General features: G+C 41.6%; 1 protein-coding gene and 2 non-coding genes across 3 annotated transcripts; all 3 read left to right on the top strand.

The window, feature by feature from the left end:
- The first annotated feature begins 3,634 nt into the window (after positions 1-3,634).
- Positions 3,635-3,708, top strand: TRNAV-AAC (transfer RNA valine (anticodon AAC)). The gene has a single exon. It is a non-coding gene; the product is annotated as a tRNA-Val (tRNA).
- A 108-nt stretch (positions 3,709-3,816) lies between these two features.
- Positions 3,817-3,890, top strand: TRNAV-AAC (transfer RNA valine (anticodon AAC)). The gene has a single exon. It is a non-coding gene; the product is annotated as a tRNA-Val (tRNA).
- Positions 3,891-4,000: 110 nt separating this feature from the next.
- RHB1A (RING-H2 finger B1A) lies at positions 4,001-7,310 on the top strand. Its single transcript, XM_079032411.1, has 5 exons — positions 4,001-4,227; positions 4,911-5,024; positions 5,508-5,889; positions 6,533-6,642; positions 6,939-7,310. The coding sequence occupies exons 2-5, from the start codon at positions 4,962-4,964 to the stop codon at positions 6,960-6,962; spliced, it is 579 nt and encodes a 192-aa protein (XP_078888537.1). The 5' UTR covers positions 4,001-4,227; positions 4,911-4,961; the 3' UTR covers positions 6,963-7,310.
- Positions 7,311-27,668: the final 20,358 nt, after the last annotated feature.

Raw genomic sequence — 27,668 nt, 5'->3', positions numbered from 1 at the left:
CTGATAATCTCTCAAATATTAGTATTTTCTCAATTAGCCCATTAAGGACTTAATCCATTAAGTCCTTTAATCTACTAGATAAATGGCATGGAATAGTTTGGGCTTAATTCACAATCCAATCCCAATGGCCCACAAGTGGCCCAATTAGTCTAAGGCCCAAAACTCATAATTAGGGTTTTCCACCCAAACATGGCCCAATAAGCCCAAAACTAATCTCTAGGCCCATTAGGGTTTGTTAGTGGGGCACCACTCACTACCACCTCGAGTAGTGGTGGTAAATGGTGGCACACGGTGGCGGCCACCACCCTAAGGTGGTGTTTTTCCATATCTTTTCATTAATCTTTTGGAAATTACAATTACAATGCTTTATACACACACACTAACTAACCAACACACACACACAACCACCCTAGTGGTGGTCGGCGGTGGTACAAGGCGGCAGCCACCATGGTTGGCGGCCATGGTGGGCATCTATTCCGTTTTCCGGCCATTAACACCTTCTACAACAAAACACACACACCTACAAGATTTCTATTTGCACAAAGGTCCAGCCACCCTCCCTTGGTGGCTCACGGTGGCGGCATCACACTAAAAAGGCAGCACAACGGCGGCTTTCGTGATAACAGCCACCACCTCACGGTGGTGGCAGCGGTCCTCTTGAAATGATCCAAGAACCAAGCTCTAAACAGCCGACTAGGAGGCTGCTATCGTCGGAGCAATCTGAAACGGTGGTTCACGGCCCACCGGTGACCACAGCCGCTATACATGGCATCAACCCAACAAAAGGAACGAGAGGGAAAAGAGAAGAATCGGCTGAAGGTTTCTCGGCAGCCCAATACTTACACAACGACAGAATAACGGCAGCCAGCGCCTCCGGCAGCCAGCATCGCAATGGCGATGTTCGTATGACACGACAGCAGCGACCACAGCGGCTGAAGGTTTCTTCCCGGTCTTCGACAGACTCTCGGTGACTCACGTTGTTGCTGGCAGCTCGTCTCGATGGTTGCAGTTCCATGGCATGGCGGCGACCTCTTATGACCGGAGATGAGAGAGTAGGAGGGGTGGCGGCTGGAGGCATATCCCTTAGGGTTGAAGATGCGATGCGGGGAGATAAGGGATACGGGTATATCCCGTGTCCATTCAAACTTCCGTTCCTTTATCCAAGATTAGTCCCTCCCCACCAAATTCATTTCCAACTAAATTCGAAACTTACCCATTAGCCCCCATTATTTAAAAATCTTTACAATTTAAATCCTAATAATTACCAAGCATACCCTTACTTCTAAAATTCTTCTCAAATAAACTCTGTAATTTACTAAACAACCCCCAACTATCAAAATTCTTCACACATTAGCCTGGGACTCATATTTATTAATTTATTTAAATAAAACGGGGCGTTACACTTCCCTTCTGTTGTTATGATGATCATATGGATTTAGGGTTTCTTGGACCCTTTTATTGGTTAGATTTGATGTCCAATTAGTCCCTTTTTGTGATGAGGCTTTAGATATGGATCCATAGAGGTCCAAAGAGCATTACTCATCAAGCTTTATGAAGACCAATGGGGGTATTAACCTTGGGTTATGATATTTGGGGCTAAAAAATCATATAGGATCAAGTAGATGATGCATGTGCATCAAGATATAAACTTTACGTGATTATCATGCTTGGGAATGTCGAATCTATAGACTAATGGAACAGATCTGACCTCAGGAGGTCATTTGGGTTTGTGCATGACATGGACTCGCCGAGTCCAAGAACAGACTCGACGAGTAGGTTTAAGGTTTCCCTGTAAATCACACAGTTGGTGACTCGTCGGGTTGGGGAATGACTCGGTGAGTCAGAAGGGATCTAGAGGTCGTAAGTACGCGATAGAACTTGCCGAGTTCAAAATTGGACTCGACGAGTTGAGTCGAGGTGGCCCCACGATTCAAGACAGGTGTCACTCGTCGAGCAAGGGAAAGACTCGACGTGTTAAGCAGGACTAGAGGAGTACGGGTGGACACGGGTGAACTCGCCGAGTTGCCCGAGGGCACTCGACGAGTCGGGTCAAAGGTTGACTGTTGACCACCGTTGACCAGGGTTTGGATTCGTATAATTGATTCTATAAATTATTTTCATGGCACAAGGGATCATTCTTAATTCATTTATGCAGAGTCAAGTTGGCGATGGATCTACCATTTTTTTTGGAAAGATTCTTGGTTAGGGGAGGATTCTTTGCTCACTAGATTCCATAGACTTTTTATTCTAAAAAATAATAGGGATTGTTTGGTGAAATATAGATGGAATGGTAGGATGTGGAGCTAGAACTGTGGCATCAGATCACGTGAAGGACTGAGTTGAGCTTGTTTCGGGAGCTTAAGGAGTTTCTCAATTCAGTCCAGATTACATGCCAAAAGGATAGTTGGAATTGAAAATTGGGAACAATCTGATTTTTACAGTCAATGAAACACGTAAGTATATTGATGATGTCACTTTGCCACATTCTAATATTTCTACTCGTTGGAACAAGTGTATCTCCAGAAAAACTTAATACTTTTTGTTGGAGGCTTTAGTTTGGATAGACTTCCAATTTTCTCAAACTTGGCTCATAGAGGTGTTGACTTGAACTCGTCTTTATGTCTAAGTTGTATGCAATTTCTAGAAACAAACAATCATACGTTTATCGGGCCGATTTGAACATTCATTTGTTTTCAACTGTGGAAGACATTTTTGGATAGGTGGATACATAAAATATTCAGGCTTCCAAAAGGCTTGTTTTGGATTCTATCGTTATGGCGTTATTATCAGTGATCTGGAGATATCGTAATAATACCATTTTTGATGCTAAAAAAATACCAAGAACGTGTTGTTTGATGTGATTCAAAGTTGGTTGTTTCAATAGATCATGTATAAAAATAATAACATAATTCTTAGTTGGATTTCTTGATTAAAAAAGTTAGTTATAGGTTGAATTTTGTAATTGATTTTTGCTAGCTTTGTCTGGCACTTTTATTTTATACATGCAAAAAAAAAAGTTGTATTCTCCAATATAAAATGATTTTTTCGAGAAAAAATGTGTTAACATTTTTATATTATTCATATAATACTCCAAAGAGTAATTTAGAATTTTAATACGTACCAAAATGTTTAGAGTTACAAAAAGATAACTTTGATTGCAAGTCAAACTCAGTCAAGTTGAACTTTATTAAGTTTTAGTTCAAAGACAATTGACACCGAAGCATATAATGATATGTATATTTTTATTTCCACATTTAACCAAACTTGCTCATGAATTTGATTCCAGGTCAAACTCGATCAAATTGAACTTCATTAAGTTTTAGTTCAAAGACAATTGAAACCGAAACATATCATAATATGTATATTTACTTCCACCTTAAACCAAATTTGCTTTATTTAACGTACTTCCTATACCTTTTCCCAAAAAGAAACATAATTCTTCAAACTATTTTTGTATTATCCAAATTTCCTAGCTAATGAAGCTACATTATTTAACATCACATTGATACAATATTTTGTATCACATGCAACCCATAATTATTCCTGAACCAAACCCAATATATGAAAAGGACTCAGTGAGTTAAGTATACAAATCTCAGTTAATATTAATGTCCGGTTTCAAAAAGACAACATCGGTTTCGTGGTGTAGTTGGTTATCACGTCAGTCTAACACACTGAAGGTCTCCGGTTCGAACCCGGGCGAAGCCATTTATTTGATTCATTTTTCGGTTCACACCCGGTTGAAGTCATTTCTTTGTTTTTTATTTTTTCCGTGTTCTTTTAAGTTATTTGGATTTTGTGGATAACATATTCATCGGTTTCGTGGTGTAGTTGGTTATCACGTCAGTCTAACACACTGAAGGTCTCCGGTTCGAACCCGGGCGAAGCCAATTTTTTTTATTTTTTTTGGCGGCTTGATTGAAAAGCAGCCAGCAAGAGGGACCCAACGTTTTCACTTTCAGAGTTGTACTGTATAACACAGTGAGCGACAGTGCCAACATTCGCCCTGAAGAATGGCTATCAAATTCCGTCTTTTTGACTCGATGTTTGTCTTTCTCTAACCCTTTTTTCCACCGAAAATTTCCCTCTTTTTATTTATTCCTTTTTATTAAAATTAAACACTTCAAAACCAGTAGTGGGATTTCGTTAACAAAAACCCTTTGCTTTACCCTTCTCATCGCTTCACTACCCTCTTCTTCGCCGTTTTCATCAACTGATACATAAAAGGTAAGGCCTTTTGTTAGGTAATTATGATTTTTGTTTATGGAAGTTTAAAATCTTACTGAAATTTGCGCTGGGTATGTTTTGTTTTAGGATTTTGATTATCTAAACTTGATGGGTAATTCTCGTATGGTGTTTGAACGTTATAAGTTTTTTTATTAGTATTATTCAGGTTTCGAATGCTTATGAGCTGAGTTATTGACTGAATTTTGAATTAGTATGTTTGATTTTGGGAGATTTGTTCTTCTAGTGTTCTTTGATGATTTTTCCTGATGAGATTTTATAATTTTAGTTAGAAATGTTTGTAGATTTGAGATTAATTGTTCATGTAAAAATGATCTATGTGTATTCATATGCCAAATGTTTATGAGGTTTAAAACTTTGATTTTTAACTAATGGTTGTGTCCTTGTGAGTTAAATTCTCAGAAATTTTGTTCCTTTTAGATCGATCTCATTGGTGTCTATGTGTTTATGTATGTAACTCAAGGTGTTTTCTGATGAAATCTAGCGATTTTTATTAAAATCTTTATGTGTGTTTTCTTGTATGTTTTGATTATATGTTGGATGTGTTTCTTTAAAATGATTATTCCCACTTCAAGATTTAGAATCCGATAATTATGTGTTTAGGGTTAGGGGTAGTTAAGTAATTTTATATGTATTGCAATAATAAGTTTCTTTACCCATTGTAGGTTTGGAAAATAGCAGGAAAGATTTTATGAATTTATAAAAGAAAACCAAAAATGGGAGGTTGTTGTTCTTCATCTAGGAAATTCCAATTCCAAGGAACACCTGTCTATTACTACGTATGGATCTTTTCTCTTTTCTTTATACTTCAAAAAGGCACAAATGTCACCATTTTATCTCATTTAGTCATTGAATATTTTATTTTTATCGATTTGCCACTAAAGGAATAGTTAAGTGGCTAAATCGATAATGGGAATGTCGAATTCCATTCCACAACTAGCTTGGTTGCCAAACTAACGGAATTGAATTCCAGGAGATTGCTTAAAATATCCATGTTTGAGGATTTTACCATTCGAGTTGAGGAATTCAATTCCATTATTTCTTTTTTCTTATATCAAAAGACGAAAATACCCCTATTATACATATTTAAATAAACAAAAACTAAAAAAGATAAATTACAAGTGAAAGTTTTAAAATTATTCAATAGTTATTATTGATTTCCTTTTTGCAATTCCTTTGAAAAATTACATTCCTCTGAAAATCATTTTGCGAATCAAATGTTAAATTCTACTAAAAAACCATTCTTTTTACTCCAATTGTAGTGTCCACCACCTTTAGAGCAAAGTGAAACATCATCACCCCACAATGGTCCATTTCCTGGGAGACTACATATCGATGTAAATCTTGACATGTCAATTCCGGACACTTATCGATCTCCGCCAACACCAATTCCGTTCGATGTGGTCTTAGGAATTCCACAATCAACAAACAACGCCCCTGATGACCAATCCTTTTGTGATCTTGCTTATCAGAAACCGATTCCGATTCCGATTCCGGTGAATGTTAAGGAATTAGACCGTGAAGCCGAGGGTGGCACCCCTTTTGTCGAGTCCACAAAGAAGGTTGATGTTGGATTTCAAATATCGAAAGGTCTTGATGCTTCGAAAGTAGAAGAGGAGGATGTTTGTCCCACTTGTTTTGAAGGTATATTGACTTTGACTTTTTAGGTCAAACTAGTATTTACTCTGTTCCATATTGCTAAAATCCATTTTTAATCCGGAAATTTCAAGACTGAATCCCACAGTCTTCAACCTTGGGATTGCCTGCTGTTAAAAAATTTGAAAAAAAAAATATATCGGTTGTTTTCATCTAAAAAATGGAGCTTGCTGATTTTCAAAGTCAAAGAGTAATAGGTTTGACTCTTGAAAGTCAAAATGGTTTTCGATTTTGGGACAAAGGTTGTGTGTTTAGGGTTAAAATTCAAGAAACAACGATGTAGTTCTCTTGATTTGTTTATTGTAGCATCCTACTATTGATTACTCCTATTACAATGTTAGACTTTGAAAAATCTACCAAATTATAGCAATGTCATCCAAATACAGAAAAATTTGAAAAAAATCGAAGTTTAATGTTCTAATTATAAAGAAATATGATGTACAATACTATAATTGAGTAGATTTTTCAAAGTACATTGTCTTGATAAGAAAAAAAATTCATAGGTATAGGTATAGAAAGAAATAAAATCAGGATGCTATGATACACAAATAGATGAAAGTATATTTGCTATTTCTGAAAATTTTAAAGTTGATAATATGTAAATTTGAACTCAAACATTGATGATATGCAGAGTATGATGAAGAGAATCCAAGAATTATAACAAAATGTAACCATCAATTTCACCTTTCGTGCATTCTCGAGTGGATGGAAAGAAATCACACTTGCCCATTTTGCAGTCAGGTATTATCACTTTTAAAATTCGAATCAGATAATCATTTTATTAAAAAAATTATATAAAACCACATATGTTAAACACACATTCATTTTTTTTTCAATGGAAACCATGAAAGCATTATAACTATTCTAATTTTTAGCATAATTAATCATTTAAATTTATACATAAACAACATTGCTTTGAGTATTTCACTTCGGTTCACGACTTCGTGTTTCTTAAATATTTTTTATTCAGACAACACTTTATCTAGAAAAAACCAACAATAACCGACTAATAATAAAATGTGACTTTCTTATATCAGGAAATGGACTTTGAAGTTCTATAGAAGCACTCTTTAAAAAAGAAATGTTCAAAGCAATTCTCCTTCACCATTGAAGGTTGCTAGATTGATTGGTCATGAAGATTTGTACTTGGGTTATCATAGTTGTTTTGTTTCTACCATTTGGTAGAGATTAGATAAGCGTTTAGTTTTATCCTCATACAGCTGAAGTGGCTAAAACTGAACGCTTACTTAATCTGTATCAATATTTATGGATTGGCTATGTAAATTAGTCGTTGCGTGTTATTGGCTTATGTATGTAAATGATGTGCACAAGTTGTAGTAATGTGATCCTTCATAACTACAATTTTTATTGCATAATGTATGAATTACTATAAGCAAGATTTTGGTCAACTACTTATTTGACTTGTAATGACCTTTGAAAAACACTTGGTAACGAAAAAATATATTTAAAAAAGGGATAATGACTTGAAAGGGTAACGAACTTTGAATTTTGAAGAAAAAAAAAAATTAAAAACCTTATTTTTTTTTAAAATGGTTATTTAAATATGAATTGTTTTTTCTAAAACCTTTTAAAATTATAAGTGATTTTTTTGAAAGAAAAAAATAGCGTTGTTTTAATTATTGAATATATAGCTGTTTTTTTTTCTAATTTTTCTGTAAATGTAATATGGATGGGGTGGTTTGGGCACAACATTTCATAAAATATGTTAACAGTTTTACTTAACTTTATATGTCTAGTTAAATAATCATAAATTTCAATAATTATTCAAACTTTTTAAGAAAATACAATCTCCAATATAAACAATTGTCCGGGTAAATTAAAAATGTCTAAATTCTAAACAACTTGACTTTCATTTCGATATCCTTGTTAATAGTAAATATACTAATATAATGTATGTCGATACATGAAGTATAACAACATATATAATGTATCAATCTATGTATGTATTCTTTTATAAACAACATATATCATTTAATGTATGTCAATTTATATGTTGCATAATTTATAACACAAAATTCATACATATAATATTAGGATAATTTTTAAGCATATAATATTACCTAGTGTAACAACCCAAAAAAATTTCGAAGAAATTTAAACTTTCCAAAACCATTTTTATACAAATAAAAGTTATTCAAACATCAACAAGTTCTAATCGCTTTCTAAATGTTTTCATATCAGAGTTCCCAGAAATCCAAAATCATAAAATCGGGGATGTGCACGTCACGTCTTCGCCTTGCCATGGTCAACTGAGGTACCTGAAACAATAACTGATAAAATGTAAGCTCGAAGGCTTAGTGAGTTACCCCCAAAGTATCAACCTCTAGCATCCAATAATAAAAGTGATGACAACAATAACAACAACATGCATAATGAGCCTTCAGCATGACTGGACCGCCTCCTACGGACCTACAGCCTATCTGGACCGCTACTGAGCCTTCGACATGACTGGACCACCTATTACGGGCCTACAGCCTATCCGGACCGCCCCGGGTATGTTGGTCTCAACCGCACAAAGCAGGACACCGCCTCAACCCAACCCATCCACGTATGTCGACATATAAATAGCACATAATTAAGCAATAAGCACAGATCATACTAACTGCTGCGCATAACATCATTCTATCTATCAAGGTACCAATCCAACAGATCATAACCGCCTAATGCCATAAGTACCAGGGTACCAATCTAACTGATCATGAATATGAAACACATACTAACTCCGGGATAAAATCCCACGGGACTGACCTAGTGCCGTAGACCCTGTTGGTATAGTGAAGAGAACTCACATAGCAATAGTGCAGAACTAAACTGAGAGTCTTCAACTGCTACGCCCGACACCCTTGACTGAGAGATAAAGAATACGAATTACTTAACAAGACCTTGAAGATATCAAGAGACCCAAATTGTCCAAGTCCATTATTGGCCCAATTTAATAAATTGGGCCCATCATCCTATTAGGCCTAACACAAGACCTACTACTCCAACCTGGCCCAAACAGGACTATATCCATAGTCCATTAAGGGATTAAACTCAATTGACCCATAACCGGCCCAAGGCATTAAGCCCACGAGCCAATAGTCCAACAGGGAGCGTACGCGGGGCGTACCTCTCCGGTTACGTTGGGTGTAGCGTAGATCTTCGTTGACCATCACCGGGGCCGCTGACCACGTACGCTGGGCGTACAGATCTTACGCGGGGCAATGCATGGCATTACCAAAATCTTAATAAGTGCTTAATGGGTTGAGCTCTTGAACCCATATTCCAGATCCATCGACCAAATATGCCATAGAATCATAAAGTTCCGGACTTTATCACTTTGGACGTCCAGAAAGTCCTTAACTCATAGTCTTGACCCATTAAGACCTTCTTATCACATCCATGGATCAAGTCTAGCTAAAAAGGACCGATTTTTATCACTTAGGGCCTGTTTGTCTTAGACTTCACATGCATCATCTTGGGAAATCTAGGGGCCATAAGACCTTCATAAAGCTAGAATGTATAGATCTAAAGCATATAAGCATAAAGTTTCAATCTTTTTACCTTGTGGAGCTCTAATGGTATATCCCAACTTCATATCTAAGGCCTTGCTTTCCTCCTCTAACTTCTTAGTGCAATACCTCCACTCTCCAAGGCTCAAGATGCACACTAACACACTCTTCACACACAAACTAGGGTTTTGGGGCGCTCTCTGAGGTATGGAGGCTGAGGTAGGGCAAAAGAATGAGCCATAAGGGTGTTTATATAGTCCCAACCCCGAACATTAGGGTTTTTCACCTGACGTGAGTACGCCCAGCGTACTAGGGCGTGCCTAGTACGCCCAGCGTACCCTTATGTACGCTTAGCATACTCCCTCCTTGGCCCAAAGTTTCAACTCTAGTCCTTATACTCCCCGGGACTCAACATACTTTTCCGAGGACTATCAAAGGAAATAATCAAAAGAAAGCGTGTTTCGAATATACCTGCTAGGTTCGGGGTGTTACAACTCTCCCCCAATTGATCTAGACTTTGTCCCCAAAGTCGGATGTTGCGATAAGATCTGGGTAGTGCTCCCTCACTTCGGACTTTGGCTCCCAAGTCCACTCGGATCCCTTACGGTGCCGCCACTGCACCTTGACCAACGGTATTTCCTTGTTACGCAAAATTTTTATTTTCCTTTCCAAAATAGCCACCGGCTGCTCCACGTAGTTCAGGTGCTCATCAACCTGAACATCATCCAGCGATACCACTGCATCCTCATCCAAAATGCACTTTCGCAATTGGGAAACGTGAAAAGTGTTATGTATCTGACTGAGCTCCTCCGGAAGATCCAATCTATAGGCTACTTTGCCAACTCTGGCTATCACTCGGAAGTGTCCAATAAACCGGGGACCCAATTTTCCACTCTTCCTGAAACGAATCACACCCTTCCAGGGTGAGACCTTCAGGAGCACCATGTCTCCGACCTGGAAATCCAACTCCGATCGGCGTCGGTCAGCGTAACTCTTTTGCCGACTCTGAGCAGTCTGAAGTCTCTGTCTGATCTACTGAATCCTCTCGGTAGTTTGCGGAACTACCTCAGTCCGACCCATAACCTTATGACCCACTTCACCTCAACAGACCGGGGTGCAACATCTCCTCCCATACAAGAGCTCAAAAGGCGGGGCACCTATACTGGAATGAAAGCTGTTATTGTATGAGAATTCGGCGAGAGGTAGGTAGGAGTCCCAGCTCCCACCAAAATCGATAACACAGGCCCTCAGCATGTCCTCAAGTGTTTGTATGGTCCGCTCACTCTGGCCATCTGTCTGCAGATGATAAGATGTACTGAGGTGCAGTCGTGTGCCCAGTTCCTCATGGAACTTCTGCCAAAATCGAGAGGTGAAACGAACATCACGATCCAAGACAATAGAGACTGTAACTCCATGCCGCGCGACAATCTCGCGAACGTATAACTCAGCTAACTTCTCAGCTGACGATCCCTCCCAAATGGCGAGAAAGTGAGCACTCTTGGTCAATCGATCTACGATGACCCATATAGTGTCGACACCCCTTGCCGTCCTCGGCAGCTTGGGATGAAATCCATCGCGATCTGCTCCCATTTCCACATAGGAACCTCAAGAGGCTGCAACTTCCCGTGCGGCCTCTGATGCTCAGCCTTGACCATCCTACAGGTCAGGCATCTCTCCATGTACTCAGCGATTTCTCGCTTCATGCACGGCCACCAATAGCTCAAACATAAATCCCGTTACATCTTGGTTGCCCCCGGGTGAATGGAGAAACGAGACTTATGAGCCTCCTCCAATATAATCTGCCTGACTCCACCAACCATCGGAACCTAGACCCGACCATAATGGGTGATCAATCCCCGGCTGTCCTGCTCAAACCGGGCGTTTTCACCCTTTATCTTCTTTGATTTCCAGCTTTCTCTACGCATACCCTCTAACTGAGCTCCTTTAAGCAAGCTCACGAGTGTGGAATCCAGTGATACCCTCATGCATGATACTGAGACAGATGGTACGACCGCCTTACGGCTTAAGGCGTCTGCAACCACATTCGCTTTACCAGGGTGGTAAAGGATCTCACAGTCGTAGTCCTTGACTACATCCAGCCACCTGCGCTGCCGCATATTCAGGTTCGGCTGATCCATAATATACCTCAAGCTCTTGTGGTCCGTGTAGATGGTACAACGGACCCCATAGAGGTAGTGTCTCCCAATCTTGAGAGTGAATACTACCGCTCCCAGCTCCAGGTCATGTGTGGGGTATCTCGACTCATGCGGCTTCAGCTGCCGCGATGCGTAGGCGATAACCCTACCTCTCTACATGAGGACTGCTCCCAATGTTGTGGTGGATGCATCACAGTACACCACAAAATCCTCCACCCCTTCGGGAAGGGTCAAGACTGGGGCTTCGCATAACCATTGCATGAAGGTCTCAAATGCCCTTTGCTGCTCAGGGCCCCACCGGAAATTCACCCCCTTCCTCGTTAGACGAGTGTGGGTACTACAATCTTGGAGAAATCCTGAATGAATCTCCGGTAGTACCCTGCCAAACCCAAAAAGCTCCTGATGTCGGAGGGGCATCTCGGGACCTCCCACCGCATAACGACCTCGATATTGGCTGGATCGACCAAAATCCCATCCCGGTTAACGAGATGCCCTAGGAACTGAACCTCTCGTAACTATAACTCGCATTTCGAGAACTTAGCATAAATCCGTTCTCGCCTCAGAACCCCCAATAACTCCCGTAGATGCTCATCGTGTTGCTTCCGGGTCTTGGAATATACCAAGATATCGTCAATGAACACTATGACCAAGCGATCAAGCATCGGTCTACATACCCGATTCATCAGGTCCATGAAAATCGCCGGCGCGTTGGTGAGCCCAAATGGCATCACCACAAACTCTTAATGCCCATACCGAGTTCTGAACGTCGTCTTCTCCACATCCTCCTCCTTTACTCTGAGCTGATGGTACCCGGACCTCAAATCAATCTTGGAAAACCAAGATGCCCCATGTAACTGATCAAACAGGTCATCTATCTTTGGGAGTGGGTAACGGTTCTTCACTGTTAACTTGTTCAACTCCTTATAGTCTATGCACATCCGATGAGATCCATCCTTCTTTTTTACGAAGAGTATCGGGGATCCTCATGGAGAACTACTCGGACGAATGAACTGTTTCCCTAGCAGCTCCTGCAGCTGTGACGACAACTCCTGCATCTTTGGTGGTGCCAGTCGGTACGGCGCCTTAGCCACAAGGGCTGCACCCGACACCAGGTCGATCCTAAACTCGACTTGCCTCTCCGGAGGTATTCTGGGTAACTCCTCCGGAAACACTTCGATGAACTCCCTGACTACTGGGACATCTAAAACTGGAGAGGGGCTGCTGACCCGCGTATCCTCTACGTACGCAAGATAACCTGAACACCCGTGCTGAATATACTGCCGAGCCTTGGCGGCTGAACAAAATCTGAAACCCGATCTGGTGCCCTCACCATAAACCACCAGTTCTCCCCCACTTGGTCTTCGAATTGTAACCCGCTGACCTTCACAGTCGATCATGGCACCGAACCGACTCAACCAATCCATTCCCACAATCACACCGACATCCCTCATGGGGATGGGAATCAGGTTAATCGGAAAAAGGTATCCCAATATCTCCAATGTGCAATCCCTATAAACTGAAGAGGTAGAAACCCTAAGCTCGCTGGCAATAGAGACTAATAAGGAACACTCGAGCTCTCCTAAAGGCAGACCGAGTCTGCTACCGAAAGTCTGAGAAACGAACGACCGACTCGCACCCGAGTCGAACAATACCAAGGCAGGAAAAGAATTCACTAAAAACGTACCTAATACAGGTACACACAATGGTTTAGAATAGAAAATCATATGTATTCAGCAAGATAGAGTATAGAAACATATCGGCCACCACATCTGGTGCTGCTCTGGCCTCCTCGGCAATGAGCTGAAAAGCGCGCCCCCGAGCCTTCGGAGGCTCTGCACCACTCTGTCTCCCATCCGTGATCCTCAAGGTAGCCGGCGTTGGAACCTGCGCCGGTTTGGCAGCTAACTGTGGACAATGGGTCTTCACATAACCCACCTGATGACAATGATAGCAAATCCTCATATCAGGAGTAGGAACAGGCTGGCGGCACTCCCGTGCGCAATGTCCCTCCTTGCCACACTTGTGGCATCCAGTACTCAGTCGATATACTCCCGAATGAACCTTTCTGCACTTCCCATAAGTGCGGGCTTGCTGCCCTCCCGACCTAGAATCTGCGGCCTTGAACCGCTTCGGCGCCGGCTGCACCTGACCTGGGGCCTGCCTCGCCTCACGTAACTATAACTCAATCTCCAACTCGCGTCTCCTCGCTGCCTCCTGGAGCTCCAATAATGTACTACACCTCTGTGTCGCGACAAACTGCCTGATATTCGTCTTGAGCATACCCAGATAACGAGTCATATGTGCCTACTCTGACGCGAACTCCGGGCAAAACATCGCCCTCTCAGTAAATAGCCTGGTAATCTTTGCCACTGACTCCTTATCCTGTTGCAGGTCTAAGAACTCCTGCGCCAGTCTCTCCCTCTCCACCCGTGAAACATAACGGGTACTGAACATGTCTCTAAACTAATCCCAAGAAATCGCAGCTCGCTGCTCCTCGGTGTATGATCCAGTAACCAATCTCTACCAATCTTTTGCCCCAGACCGCAATAGGTTCAGAGCACATCTCACCCTCTGATCATCAGGGCACGAACACGTGAAGAAACATCCCTCCACGTCGGTCAACCATCTTATAGCAATAATCGGATCCTGAATCCCATCAAAAGTCGGGGGCTTAGTGTTGTCGAAATCCCGATCCTGAAAGGCTCAAACAGCTCCTCCTCTCGCTGCTGTTACAACCAATGTAGCTGCAGCAGCGGCCGTCTCAGCCAAGGGCGCATAACGCTCGTCAAAATACTCCACCATGGTGGTCTTAATAGACCCAAACATCTCCGGTAACTGTGCCCGAAACAGAATAGCAACCTCATCATGCAGGATCTCCCGAATCCTAGCATCCAACTCATCCGTCCCCATCTGAACAATAACCTCGGGCGGTAGTGGTTCCCCCTGCCCGTCAACTCCTGTCCCCGATCCTGATCCGGATGCGGCTCCAAAGCGCCTCGTCATCACCATACTAAAAACATACCAATAAATACATAAGATAATCCCAAGAAATGGGAACCAACCCCCAACTAACCTAAGGATTACGACTTCCTTGACACGTATATGGGTCCTGTGCTTTCAGTAGTACGGGCCCATACTACCTTCCACACCTACCCATATTCGTCTCAAGTATCATCATAATACCCTAGTATACACATACATGATAGTCTTTCCATTCTCGACCCTTGAGAAGAATAATCACCCATAACTGACCTCATGCAAACTACTCATGAAACTTCCACCAACCCTTGCAGCACTAGTGTATGCTAGGCATGCATAACGCTAGACCCTATAGACTTTCGAATATTTGACTCTACCCTAAGCCCCCCCCATCAGACAAGAACAGAACAGAACGTAGGGCCAAATCAAGTATTCTCAGGCTATAAGATCTTAATTGTGCATAACCGTGATGCATACACCAATAGACTGCAATAATGATGTCAATCTCATATAAGGAAAACCCTAAGCTAGCAGGCATCATATAATCAGGCAATTCTATCATGCAATTCCTGAAGATCCATAGCCTATCTCTAGCATGCGGTTCTAACACATCATAACATCAAATAACAACATGGTATTTTGGGGTCTACTTACTGGCTCCGAGTGACGGTACACATCTCATCCCCTTCATTTAAATTGAATTTTAGTTTGAAAATCATTTTGAAAAAAATTCTTTCCTTGATTTGAGACTGGATTCACAAGAATGTTCCTCTAATTCACTCAAACCAAGGCTTTGATACCAACTTGTAACAACCCAAAAAAATTTCGAAGAAATTTAAACTTTCCAAAACCATTTTTATACAAATAAAAGTTATTCAAACATCAACAAGTTCTAATTGATTTCAAAATGTTTTCATATCAGAGTTCCCAGAAATCCAAAATCATAAAAACGGGGATGTGAATGTCACGCCTTCACCTTGCCATGGTCAGCTGAGGTACCTGAAACAATAATAGATAAAATGTAAGCTCGAAGGCTTAGTGAGTTACCCCCAAAGTACCAACCTCTAGCATCCAATAATAAAGGTGATGACAACAATAACAACAACATGCATAATGAGCCTTCATGTAACACCGGAAATTTCAAAACAATTTTTCATTTAAAAATAATCGTTTAATTCTTAAAAACACTTTGCTTAAAATCTCATTCATAATCGAATTACAAAACATAACTCCATTTTCACTTGCATAATAAACCAGGATCCTCAAAACATGACTCTTTCTCTGGTGTGTACAATCAAGCCGGTGCCGTCCCGTGATCCTGAGAGAAACCTGAAACACATAACACAAAACACTGTAAGCACGAAGCTTAGCGAGTTCCCCAAAATACCACACATAACACATATTAGCCACTCGAGGCTATAACTCTGTGGGTCCGTGGACCCTACTCTGTGAACCTTCCGGTTCTAACTCTAGGAACCTTCCGGTTCTAACTCTCTAAACATGAACAACATAAATCACATAGAAATAATGCAGTACAACACGTAACATACACAGCATACAAATACTTTGTCACATAACTCTGGTTACCTACTCAAGGTAAAGTATAGTGATAAGACTCACCTGGAAATCAGAAAGCAATTATCTGCACATGCGAACCTCGGACTTGCCACCGCCTAACACATAAGGCAAATATCTCTAATTAGTACTCGAAGTCCCAACTCTAATTAACCGGCGATTACTCTTTCCCTCTCTAGTCAGGTAATGGGTAAAAGACCATTTTACCCCTCCCTGACCTCTATTACCTCTGTTGACCAAAACTCCCAAAGTCAACATAAGACAACTCAAGTCAACGGTCAACACTGACCAGACTCGGCGAGTACACAAGAGTAACTCGGCGAGTCCATGCGGGTTCTCTAAATCCTTTTTAAACCTCTTAGACACGACGACTTCCCTCTCCACCCATCGAGTTACTCGACAATGAAACGCGGGGCAACCCCGACTCGACTCGTCAAGTTTGCCTATGGACCCAGCGAGTTGCTCCCATGACAACCCTCATCTGACCTTCTGAGGTCAGATCTGCTTCAGCAAACCATAGATCTAACTCCCTCAAAGGCAATAACCACGAAAAGGTCGAACCTTGGGCACTCATGCAAGGTTCTACAAGCTCATTTGGGTGAAACCCTCCATTACATAACAACCCTAGCTCAAAACTCCAAATAGAATGCATAAAGCAGGATGGAAGGGACTCTCTGGACCTCTTTGGGTCTAGATCTATGGCTTCACACTCAATGGGACACTATACTCCACAAATCAAGCCATAAAAGAAGCTAGAAAACCCTAAAATCACCAATCTTACCCAAAACAGAAAAGGGAGAACGATTTGATACCTCAATGGTGAAGATGCAAGCTCAGAAGCTCTGAATCGACACCCCCTTGACCTCCCTTTGTTGGAAATGACTACTCCATTGCACAACCACCTCAAGAATGCTCCAAAATGGCTCTTCTTCACTCTCTCAGCTCTCTGGTTCGATAGGAGTCTCTCAAAGGTGTAGGTGGCCGCCACTGAAAGCCATAAGGGCCTTTAAATAGGTCCCAAACCCGAACAATTAGGGTTTTCCTTGACAACGCTGACTCGGCGAGTCTAAATACCCGACTCGTCGAGTCCCTTCATTAAACTGGTCCCCAAAACGCGATCCTACTCGGCGAGTTGAGGCGTCAACTCGCCGAGTCTCCTCATTCCCCAATATAAAATACTCAAATTCCCATACCTGGATATCCGGATGTTACAATTCCCCCCCCCCCACTAGAATCAGACTTCGCCCTCGAAGTCTCACTCTAGAAACAACTCCGGATGCTGCTCACGCATCTCGCGCTCCGGCTCCCAAGTGAGCTCTGACCCCTTCCGGTGTTGCCACTGGACCTGCACCAGAGGCACCTCTTTGTTCCTCAGAACCTTGATCTTTCGATCCCGAATATCCACCGGTCTCTCAACGTAGTTCAGGCCCACATCCACCTGAATATCCTCTAATGGCACTACTGCTGACTCCTCGGCTATACACTTTCGCAGCTGCGACACATGGAAAGTGTCATGGATCTGACCTAGCTCTGCAGGTAGGTCCAACCGGTAGGCTACCCTGCCTACCCTCGCGATCACCCGAAAAGGACCGATATATCGGGGCCCCAGCTTGCCCCTCTTCCTGAATCGGATCACTCCTTTCCAAGGAGAGACCTTTAGGAGTACAAAGTCACCGACCAAAAAATCGAGCTCGGACCGGCGCCTGTCTGCATAACTCTTTTGGCGACTCTGAGCGGTCAACAACCTCTGCCTGACCTGTTGTATCTGCTCTGATGTCTGAAGCACGATCTCTGTACTTCCCATCACACGTTGCTCTACCTCTCCCACGCAAATGGGGTCCGATACTCCCTTCCCTACAACAGCTCAAAGGGTGGCATACTGATGCACTAATGATGGCTGTTGTTGTAGGAAAACTCTGCCAAGGGCAAATACGGGCCACAATTCCCCCCCGAAATCTAATACACATGCCCGGAACATATCCTCGAGCATCTGAATCGTTCGCTCGCTCTGAAGTGTCCGCAGACATCACCATGGTAAACTCTAGCTCATTTCTCATATTCATCTTCGATATCGAGCACCAGGTCAGCTTTTGGCCCCACAGCTGAACCCCCAAAGGTCACACATAACATGATCCAAAACACCTCACTAACTTCCTCCCCGTGACCACTATCACGGCCCAGTGACACGCAAGTCACGAAATTCCCTTTTTCCTCATAAAAAAAATACAATCCAATCGAAGATCGACTCAGCTCTAACCTCTGGCATCTGCTGCGCATATTCTCCCGCGCGCCTCGCTGACCCTCCCGACAGAGACGGAGACCCTAGTCTCGCCCCGGTTTAACCACTAGGCTCCAAAAACTCAACACTAGGGCTACTCAAGTCTGAAACTCTTCTGCATCATGCACTTATCGGAGAACACTCCATCATCACACTCTCTTGCCGTCTAGTGGGTACTATGGCTTCCCACAACATTACGACAGCCTCTGACTAGTGAGTACTACGGCTCCCCGTAGTATCACAACGCCAACTAACTAGTGAGTACCACGGCTCCCCGTAGTACCACGACTCCCTCCCTCTGATTTGTGAGTACTACGGCTCCCCGTAGCATCACGACTCTCTCTCTCTCTCTCTCTGTGACTTGTGAGTACTACGGCTCCCCGTAGCATCACAACACCCTTTGACTGGCAAATACTACGGCTCCCCGTAGCATCACGACTCTTTCTCTCTTTCTCTCTCTCTCTCTCTCTGTGACTTGTGAGTACTACGACTCCCCGTAGCATCACAACACCCTCTGACTGGCGAATACTACAGCTCCCCGTAGCATCACGACTCTCTCTCTCTGTGACTTGTGAGTACTACGGCTCCCCGTAGCATCACAACACCCTCTGACTGGTGAATACTACGGCTCCCCGTAGCTTCACCCTATACTCTCATTCTCATTACAACGCCACACTATGTTCACTAACTCATGCACCGAAGACTATCATAGATAGTTACACACACACTTGCCCCGATATGCATTACAGACTCTGGCGACAACCGCCATAACACAGAACCTACCTCTGCGGAGATCCACTTCCTTAAATAATCCCTCTTGATGACAATACACGAAGGGCTCCCACTGGAACCGTGGATGCATGATACATCACTAGTCATCTTAAACCCAAGACTCTAAATAACTCTGAAATCGGGACGCTATACGCGGAAACCACGGAACACCCTAATAGAGCATCACAATGTCCTGCCTCTACCACTGATTCCCTTACTCCCAGCACCATACACATACAACAATACATTTCCTCTGAAACCCATAATAATTTCCTGTTTCACTCAATGCGCAACTACAGTGCATCCAAACACTCAATTGGAATACAAGGAAGGCGATAACCCTTCAGAACACACTGATGATCCTTCGAAACCCTTTCCACTACTGCTCAAAATCCAAGCAAGAATACACATCCCAGCCCGGGAGTTGGCTACTCGACAATCTTCTACCCATATTTCAACCCAAAAGTTCTCAACTGGCTATACCATCATTACGAGTCTTCCACTTGAAATGACTCTGACCACCACCAGATTCCTGACCATTGACCACCCGCCGTGGGGACACCCATCCTTCTCTCAGACATATACCACATGCATTATCTCGCCCTGCACCTTTCCTTGATCACCAATGACCCTGATCTCATGAATTCAAGCCGCAGGTTTCTGTATCCAACCCCTAACCGCTCTTGCACAAATCTCTAGTTCTCTCAATAAACCACCCGGTTCTCCCCCACTTAGGGTTCGAACCATCACTATCTGACACATCAACAACCTCACGAACTATTTTCACCAGCAATAACGCACCTGTCCCTGGAAAGTGCTACGCAACGCCCGATAATCCCCTTTAAGGAAATCAATCGATCTCATAACTCTGAACCTTAGATGAAATCCTCAAGAACTTCTCGTCACGACTGCCTCTAGTCGTTCCAAGTCTCGTACCAATCCAATACCAAACAACTCAACTGTCCAATAACATCACTGACTCATAGACTGGACCACGAACTCATCATACTCCCCCACCTCGACTCATCAACCGACATTCCAAAACAAGGATGATCCCAAGAACAGGGACCCACTCCCATATTCAATACCCAACATAGATAGAAAAACCACTGCACTGATTAACTCGACTGGACTCCCCACTGATACCTCTACAATACGCCCTACTATACTCAAATAGGTGTAACGTGGTCCTCGACTATCTCAGTCCCAACTAACTATCTGCTCATGGTAAATCACTACCTCGCGGCACACATGCTACCTGATACTCTGATGGAAAATCATCATCAATGACAACCTGTAGGGTTTATGTGACAACCGTCAAATTTCGGTCAAGTCAAAGTCAACTAAATTCAACAAGTCAAACCGGTCAACTCGATTTGCCCATAGGTACTAGAATTTACGTTATGTAATTTCTAAACAACTCGTTATTCTAATGAGAGATCATAAATCGAAAAGTACGTACATCTAGATCTCCTTAACCTAAAACTGTGGTACGTGGCGAGCCAAACCGATAAAACAATGTTGCATACTCATCAGGAGTATGCAAGATCCTTAAACAAGGCTTAACGGGGTTTACGGACCTTGCATTGCGAAGTCGGACACTCACATTCGTCACACACAAAACCGCTCTCAATCGTTTTCACTCCATCTCTTCTTATGAGAAATCTCTCCAAGAATGTGAAATCTCTCCCAAATCTCTCTAAGTATGTGAAATCTCTCCCAAATATCTCTTTGTATGAGAAATCTCTCCAAGAATGTCAAATCTCTCCTAAATCTCTCTAAGAATGTGAAATCTCTCCCAAATCTCTCTAAGTATGTGAAATCTCTCCCAAATATCTCTTTGTATGAAAAATCTCTCCAAGAATGTCAAATCTCTCCTAAATCTCTCTAAGTATGTGAAATCTCTCCAAAATATCTCTTTGTATGAGAAATCTCTACCAGAATGTGAAATCTCTCCCAAATATCTCTTTGTATGAAAAATCTCTCCAAGAATGTCAAATCTCTCCCAAATCTTTCTAAATATGTGAATCTCTCTTTGTATGAGAAATCTCTCCAAGAATGTCAAATCTCTCCCAAATCTCTCTAAGTATGTGAAATCTCTCCCAAATATCTCTTTGTATGAGAAATCTCTCCAAGAATGTCAAATCTCTCCCAAATCTCTCTAAGTATGTGAAATCTCTCCCAAATATCTCTTTGTATGAGAAATCTCTCCAAGAATGTCAAATCTCTCCCAAATCTCTCTCGAAATCTCTCTCAACTTTCTATAATCATTCGGGCATTTCGACCCTCGAATTTGACGAAAACAGCCCAAAAACGGAAGTCTACGCGAAAAACGGACTTAAGGAGCCGAAACCCCTCTTAAGACCCGGAAGTCCTCTTAGGACCCGAAAGTCCTCTTAGGACCCGAACCCTTCTGAGCCAAAGGCTGCTGAACCGAACCTCACTCAAAGAACCGAACCTCGCATGCCACACCCGAACGCGAACTTTCGGTCCATTTCGGATCATGGTGCCCTCGGTCTAGTTCGCTTCTGACCCTTCGGACCGAGCCTTCGGACTGACCCTTCGCCTCTCGCTTCCTCGCCCCCTTCGCTTCGCGCCTAGCTGCATTAGGGACCGAACCTCGGCCTAGGACCGAGAGGTCTCGCTGGAATGGCCTTTTTCTCCCGGTTTTCGACTAATTTCGCGTTTTAGACCCGTTTTTAATTGTTTTAACACGGGATTTTCACCCAAAACTTTATTTTAACATATAAGGAACCATAATTATTAAATTATCATATTTTTTTTAGGATAAAACCTTATCCAAAAGAGTGGGTGAAGTACAAAGGTGGAGTGTTGACTTTCCTTTATTTTATGACACAAGCAACCTCCCATACCCACTCCATGTCACTATTCCCCATCAGCCCTTACCTAGTCACTTCATTGTACTTTTCCCACCTTTTTCCAACCACACAATTGGTCAAAGGCTAGAAAAGTCTCCTCTCTCCTCACTTCTCTCATTTTCTCTCTTTTCACCAAAAAGATCAAACTCTTTTCTCTCTCACTTCCTCTCTCTAGAATTCGAGATTCAAGGGCTGATCTTGGGTTTTTCCTCCACATTTGGTAAGCAAAATCAATTCTCCTTATGATTATTTCACTTCTTTCTACTCAAATCATGGATATCTTACACAAACTCCATCATAATCGTGTTAGATCTTCGAATCTTCAAGTGATTCTTCAAGTGTTCTTGGGTTGAACACTTCTCTTCTTCAACACTCATCTTCTGAAATCACTCAAGGTGAGTTCATACCCCTACATTTTCATGTTTTCTCAAGTTTTTAGAGGGGGAATACAAGTTAAAACACCAAAAACATAACTAAACTTTTCTAACAGCCTTCATCAGAAAAGTTCAACTCCATTCACGGACTGTTTTGGACAACTTAAACATTTTTGTTTTCAAAACTGTTTTAGGTGTAAGTAGTTCCTGGTCTTAGCTTTAAAATGACTACTTGCTCATCTCCATGCGATTTTTCTACAATTTATGGTGTGTTTTACAAAACTGCATATCATTTCAAACACCAATCTGGACCAGTCTGTGATTATGGACTATTTCACCCAAGTTGGAGGTTATTAAAAATCCTGATAAAAATTATGAGTAAACTAGACACATTTTGGGAACTCTCAGAATTTACGGATTTAGTTTTCGACTTCGTATGATTTTTCTATGACTTTTCTAAAACAGTGTAGAAATGTTTAATTTAGTTAACATCATATAACTATCATAACACTTTGTATTATGTTGAGCAAAGTGTATAATAATAAGTTCTAAGTATTGAATGTGTTTCTTTGTTAATTTTATCATCATAAACTGAAAATTTGTCATGCATAATAAGAATATTCATTCATTTGAAACACGTATATTAAGCTATAACAAGCATAGTTTATGGATTCATAGCACAAATGCGTTTCATAAAAGAGTTCTTATACATTACAAACGTTTTGGATAAACTATAATAGGTATAGTTTATGTATCATTTACTTCTCAAACTTTTTACCAAAGGTTTTCAGTTTAGATCACGTAAATCTGTTAATGAATAAATTTGTGAGTCATTCGCTTCGAGTTACTTCCAAAGTAACCAAATCAAAAAGTCCTGTAAATTGTAACCAGAGTCTCTTGTAGGGAGAACGTGATAGTTGTGTATAGATCTATATTGGGTTTGACAAACCCACACCAGAGCTGCTTGCAACAGCTAGACCAGCAGGTCTGTGGTGACAAGTGTCATTTCAGTTTCGCGACGCCTGAAGAACGTCGCAATTACGAGGCCGTCTAAGTCAAGTATGGTTATGATAGCTCACATGTGGTATTAACAAATCATAAGATTTACGGGTTCTAACTTTAAATTAGTGAGTTATGTCGATTTAGCTCTCATAAATTACTTTAAGTATGGAAAAATACTTGTACGTCTTCATATTAAAAAAAGGGTTTTATGTTCATTTAAAAATCACTTTTTATATCAATTACAAATATCGCTGTATATTTTCAGTCTTAGTATTTAAGACTACACACCATTCATTACGAGAGTTTTTCTCAAATCAGAAAGGGTTTTACGCCAATTTGAAACCACTTTTATATCTTTAAGTATGACAAATACTTGTTCGATTTCGGTCCTGGTATTTAGGACCACATAACTTATGTAAGGAAAATATTGGATTTTTCTTGGTAACATACATCTCTTTACAAAGATCGATTTTCAAACTCTTACTGTCAAAAGCTTATGAACTCACCAACCTTTGTGTTGACACTTTTCAAAACTACTTGTATTCTCAGGAATTCAGTGAAACAGGAAATCAACCACGTTTTGAGGATGGGACGATAAATCGTCAAACAGTTCATTTTGTATCATAATGTTATTGATTCAAATCATGTAAACATATACTTTGGTGTAACTTTTTCAATTATATTTATGATGGTTGTATTTAATTTGAGCACTATTATACTCGTTGTTGTGATACTCTACATGAAGTCCTCCACCCCCAAACGTTTCCGCCATCCTTGGTTTGGGGGTGTGACAGATTGGTATCAGAGCATTGTTTATAGTGAACTCAGTATATCAAACCACATAAGATATACAAACTATAAATGCATTGGGACTAAGGTCTATGATTAATGTTTTTAAAACAACTATACTTTTCGAAATAAATAATTTCTTATTAAAAGTATACATGCATGCATAAATACTAAGGTCAGCATCATTCTAGAACAAAACAAAAGCAATGATTGTTGGATATCACAGGTAAACTCGGGGATGTATGGTCAGTCTTGGGAGTGGCATAGCCTGATCAACTATGCTAGTCCAAGGAGTGATTAGCACATGCCCAAGAATGGTTGTGATATGGCAATAAGTCTAAATACTTACCAACACTACCACAATGAAATACCATAGGGGTATTTTGCGTTATTATAATTACTTATATGAAAACTAAATAGATCCTTAATAATAGATCTATAGTCCCTAAGTGGATACCCTAAGATATTATATAACATAGAAATCATAGACTTAGAATTTGTGGTCATTGCCTTATTTCCTTTTCCTTGTTTGGATGTGGATCTAGGGTAGGATCACTTATTCGAAGGTCTATCATATCTTGTTATATGTAATTAGTATGAACTATGTCATTATAGAAGTAACTAATAAGGATCACCCCTATAAGTAATTAATTATAGAGTTAGACGCCTAGTAATTATCTCTTCCACTCTTATTCTCGCAAGTACAACATAGCAAGATCCTACTTACCGGACGAACCCTACTTTCCCAATCCAAACCCGAGAAATGGTGAATGGTTATGAGGAGAATCAGAAGCGGAACCGGAGGTAATCAATCCTCCATGCATAACAAGGGTTTCCGCGAACCGTTTCGACTACATCGAACCTGTGCCCCATTGGGCAATCGTGATCGAGGGTTGTATGTCGACAGCAATGACAACAACCACCATGTGGAGATCAACGAGGGTGTTATGACCTCAACCACGGGAGACCGACTGACAGAGCCCTCCCGGCGAAGACCCGGCAGATCGCGAACATCGGGGATTAAAGCAGGTAGACTACAACCCGAGTTCGGAAACTGCACGCTACTACAGGCCCTACTGTCTCACGTACCCGAGACTCGGAAAGAGACTACTATTTCGGAGACCAACTCTCTGTTTAGGACCATATCGCCACTCAGGCAGAGGCAAGAGAGTAACGGGGTAGACACACAACATTCAAAGAGAGGAGTATTGCAGCCAAGCATCGATTTTCAAGGTGCATCGACTTTGCCTCATGCATCGCAAGGGACAGATCGTCGTAAGTAGAGTTCATACCGCTCACAAGACCTTGTAAATTAGGTTCGTGAGTATGCGTTGGTGCTACTCTATTCTAGGCGTAAGCATGACACTATGATTTAAGCGGTTATACTAAAAAAGAGATCTAGTTGCTATCAAAACTTTTCCATGCACAGATGTGAGGTAAACCTACATCTAGGTCAAAAAATTTCACCAAAACCAGAATTACTACAGTCATATTAACAAGATGGGCTTAAGACATACCTAACAGACTCGAAGGTCTATTTAGCCTTAATTATATAACTAAGCATACATCAATTGGTCATAATAAGGACCTAGCTTGGGTCAAGTTACAAGGTTTCACTTAGATACTGAACTACTAAAAATTCATGGGTTTACCATATAAAGACTCCCGTTATGAACAGTTTTCAGAACGCCCTTAACAACCGAAATACGTTATAAATTGAACTGAGTTCGATAAACTTAGTTAGAAAACTCGCAACGTATAGCCATTCTAAAGACTAGTTACCGTCTCTCCCCTTAACCCTTATGATTGAGGGGATGCTGTCTTCATAGACCTATGGACTGCGATCGTTCAGGCGCTAAATCACCGGGTCCCATCAAAACTCCTCAGCCAAGCGTGTTCGGACAAACATGATTCTAAGATGAGTAAAAGCTTAACGCCCGCACGAAACCTACTTATACTCACTACCATAAATCCGTCTCAGGAACGTTAGCGGAAACACGAGGAATAGTACAGTATTATGCAAGAATTTATATGCGTAAATATAAATCATAGAGATGCACTTAAGATAATCATTCCCACTAACGAACTCGTTTTTCATCGTGGAATAGAGCTATGTCTTCACCAGGAGGCAACCAACCAACTAGCAAGGCGCCAACCCTGCAGATAGATTCTGCTACTTTTCAGGCTGCAGTCACGGCAGCCGTGGCAGCCGTCATGGCGCAGTTCAATGCTAACAACGGCAACAGAAATGGAAGCGGTACTGACAATACAGATTGTGGTAACATTCAGGAACACCAACGGGTGTCCGCCAACAAAAATACCCCAGGCCACAAACCTACGAACAAGAAGCGAAAGTTCTGGGACAAAAAGAAGTGTAACCTACCTCAAAAACTTGCTGGAAGAAAGCAATCCGTAGCTGCACCTGCCACTACAACAACAGTCACGATGAACGCCGCGACACTAGCCACGGGGTCTGTCACCCAAACGCCGGCCATACCATATAATGGATCACTCCCGAAGTGTAACAAGTGTAACTACCACCACAAAGGAGCTTGCCGAATTTTACAATGTAATAACTGCAACAGGAAAGGACATACCATCCGTTTCTGTAAGGCCCCGACCCAACATCTCCCTCCAATCACCAGCACCAGGGCAGACCCAGTATGCTACTTATGCGGTGAAATGGGACACTTCACGAGAGAGTGTCCAACCGAGAAGAATGACGGAGGAGCCGGAGGAGTGTAACTAACAAACCGGCAAGGGTAACAGGGAACCATATTAGGACTTTGTAATGTTCCAACGACAAAAACGTTTAAGTATCATATGTTTGTAATGAATTTTATATGCTTACTAAAATCCATGTCTTTCTAAGGGTAGTTAAAATAGTCCCTCGTACAAATCAAACCAAAGGCATTCATATATGATCTTAGGATCATTACCTGTAAGATGTGATGACTTGTACATGCATCGGGGCTAGTTATAATCAAATTACCTAAGTCATGAAACAAATAATTCCATCCTGACTCCTATTCCGTGTCTAGCAGTAAGAACTAAGTGGGACCACCCACTCGACAATCTGGCCAACATCAACTCTCATACGATGTTCATATACCGTTCGATCATAGGGAGACCTGTCAGGGATCACGATGTCAAGTATCATTACTGATTATCGAAACACACCCACTACTAGTACTTGACACTGTGGTATAAATCATCTACAGTATTAATAACATCAAACAAAACGGAACAAGGAAAAGTAACACGAGATACACTATCACTCTAGTGATCTCTTCTTATGACTACAGCTTAACGCATGTTATCTAAAAAGATATTGTTGTCATCATCCAATTTTAAGGATATAGCCCTCATCTTCCGATTTAACGGCTACAAAAGCACCCTTCACCTAACTCACCGAATGTCGGAATCTTTGTCTCCCATAAACGTGTCCAGCA

This window comes from Lactuca serriola, chromosome 3 (genome assembly GCF_051521515.1).
Source record: "Lactuca serriola cultivar US96UC23 chromosome 3, Lser_US96UC23_V15, whole genome shotgun sequence".
NCBI lineage: Eukaryota > Viridiplantae > Streptophyta > Magnoliopsida > Asterales > Asteraceae > Lactuca > Lactuca serriola.
This window is presented reverse-complemented; position numbering and strand designations above follow the sequence as displayed.

Excerpts from the sequence above, each read along its gene's own strand:
- RHB1A (XM_079032411.1), top strand. The coding sequence starts at position 4,962 with ATGGGAGGTTGTTGTTCTTCATCTAGGAAATTCCAATTCCAAGGAACA. Across the intron at positions 5,025-5,507 it reads GAACACCTGTCTATTACTAC|TGTCCACCACCTTTAGAGCA; the intron begins GTATGGATCTTT and ends CTCCAATTGTAG. Across the intron at positions 6,643-6,938 it reads CTTGCCCATTTTGCAGTCAG|GAAATGGACTTTGAAGTTCT; the intron begins GTATTATCACTT and ends TTCTTATATCAG.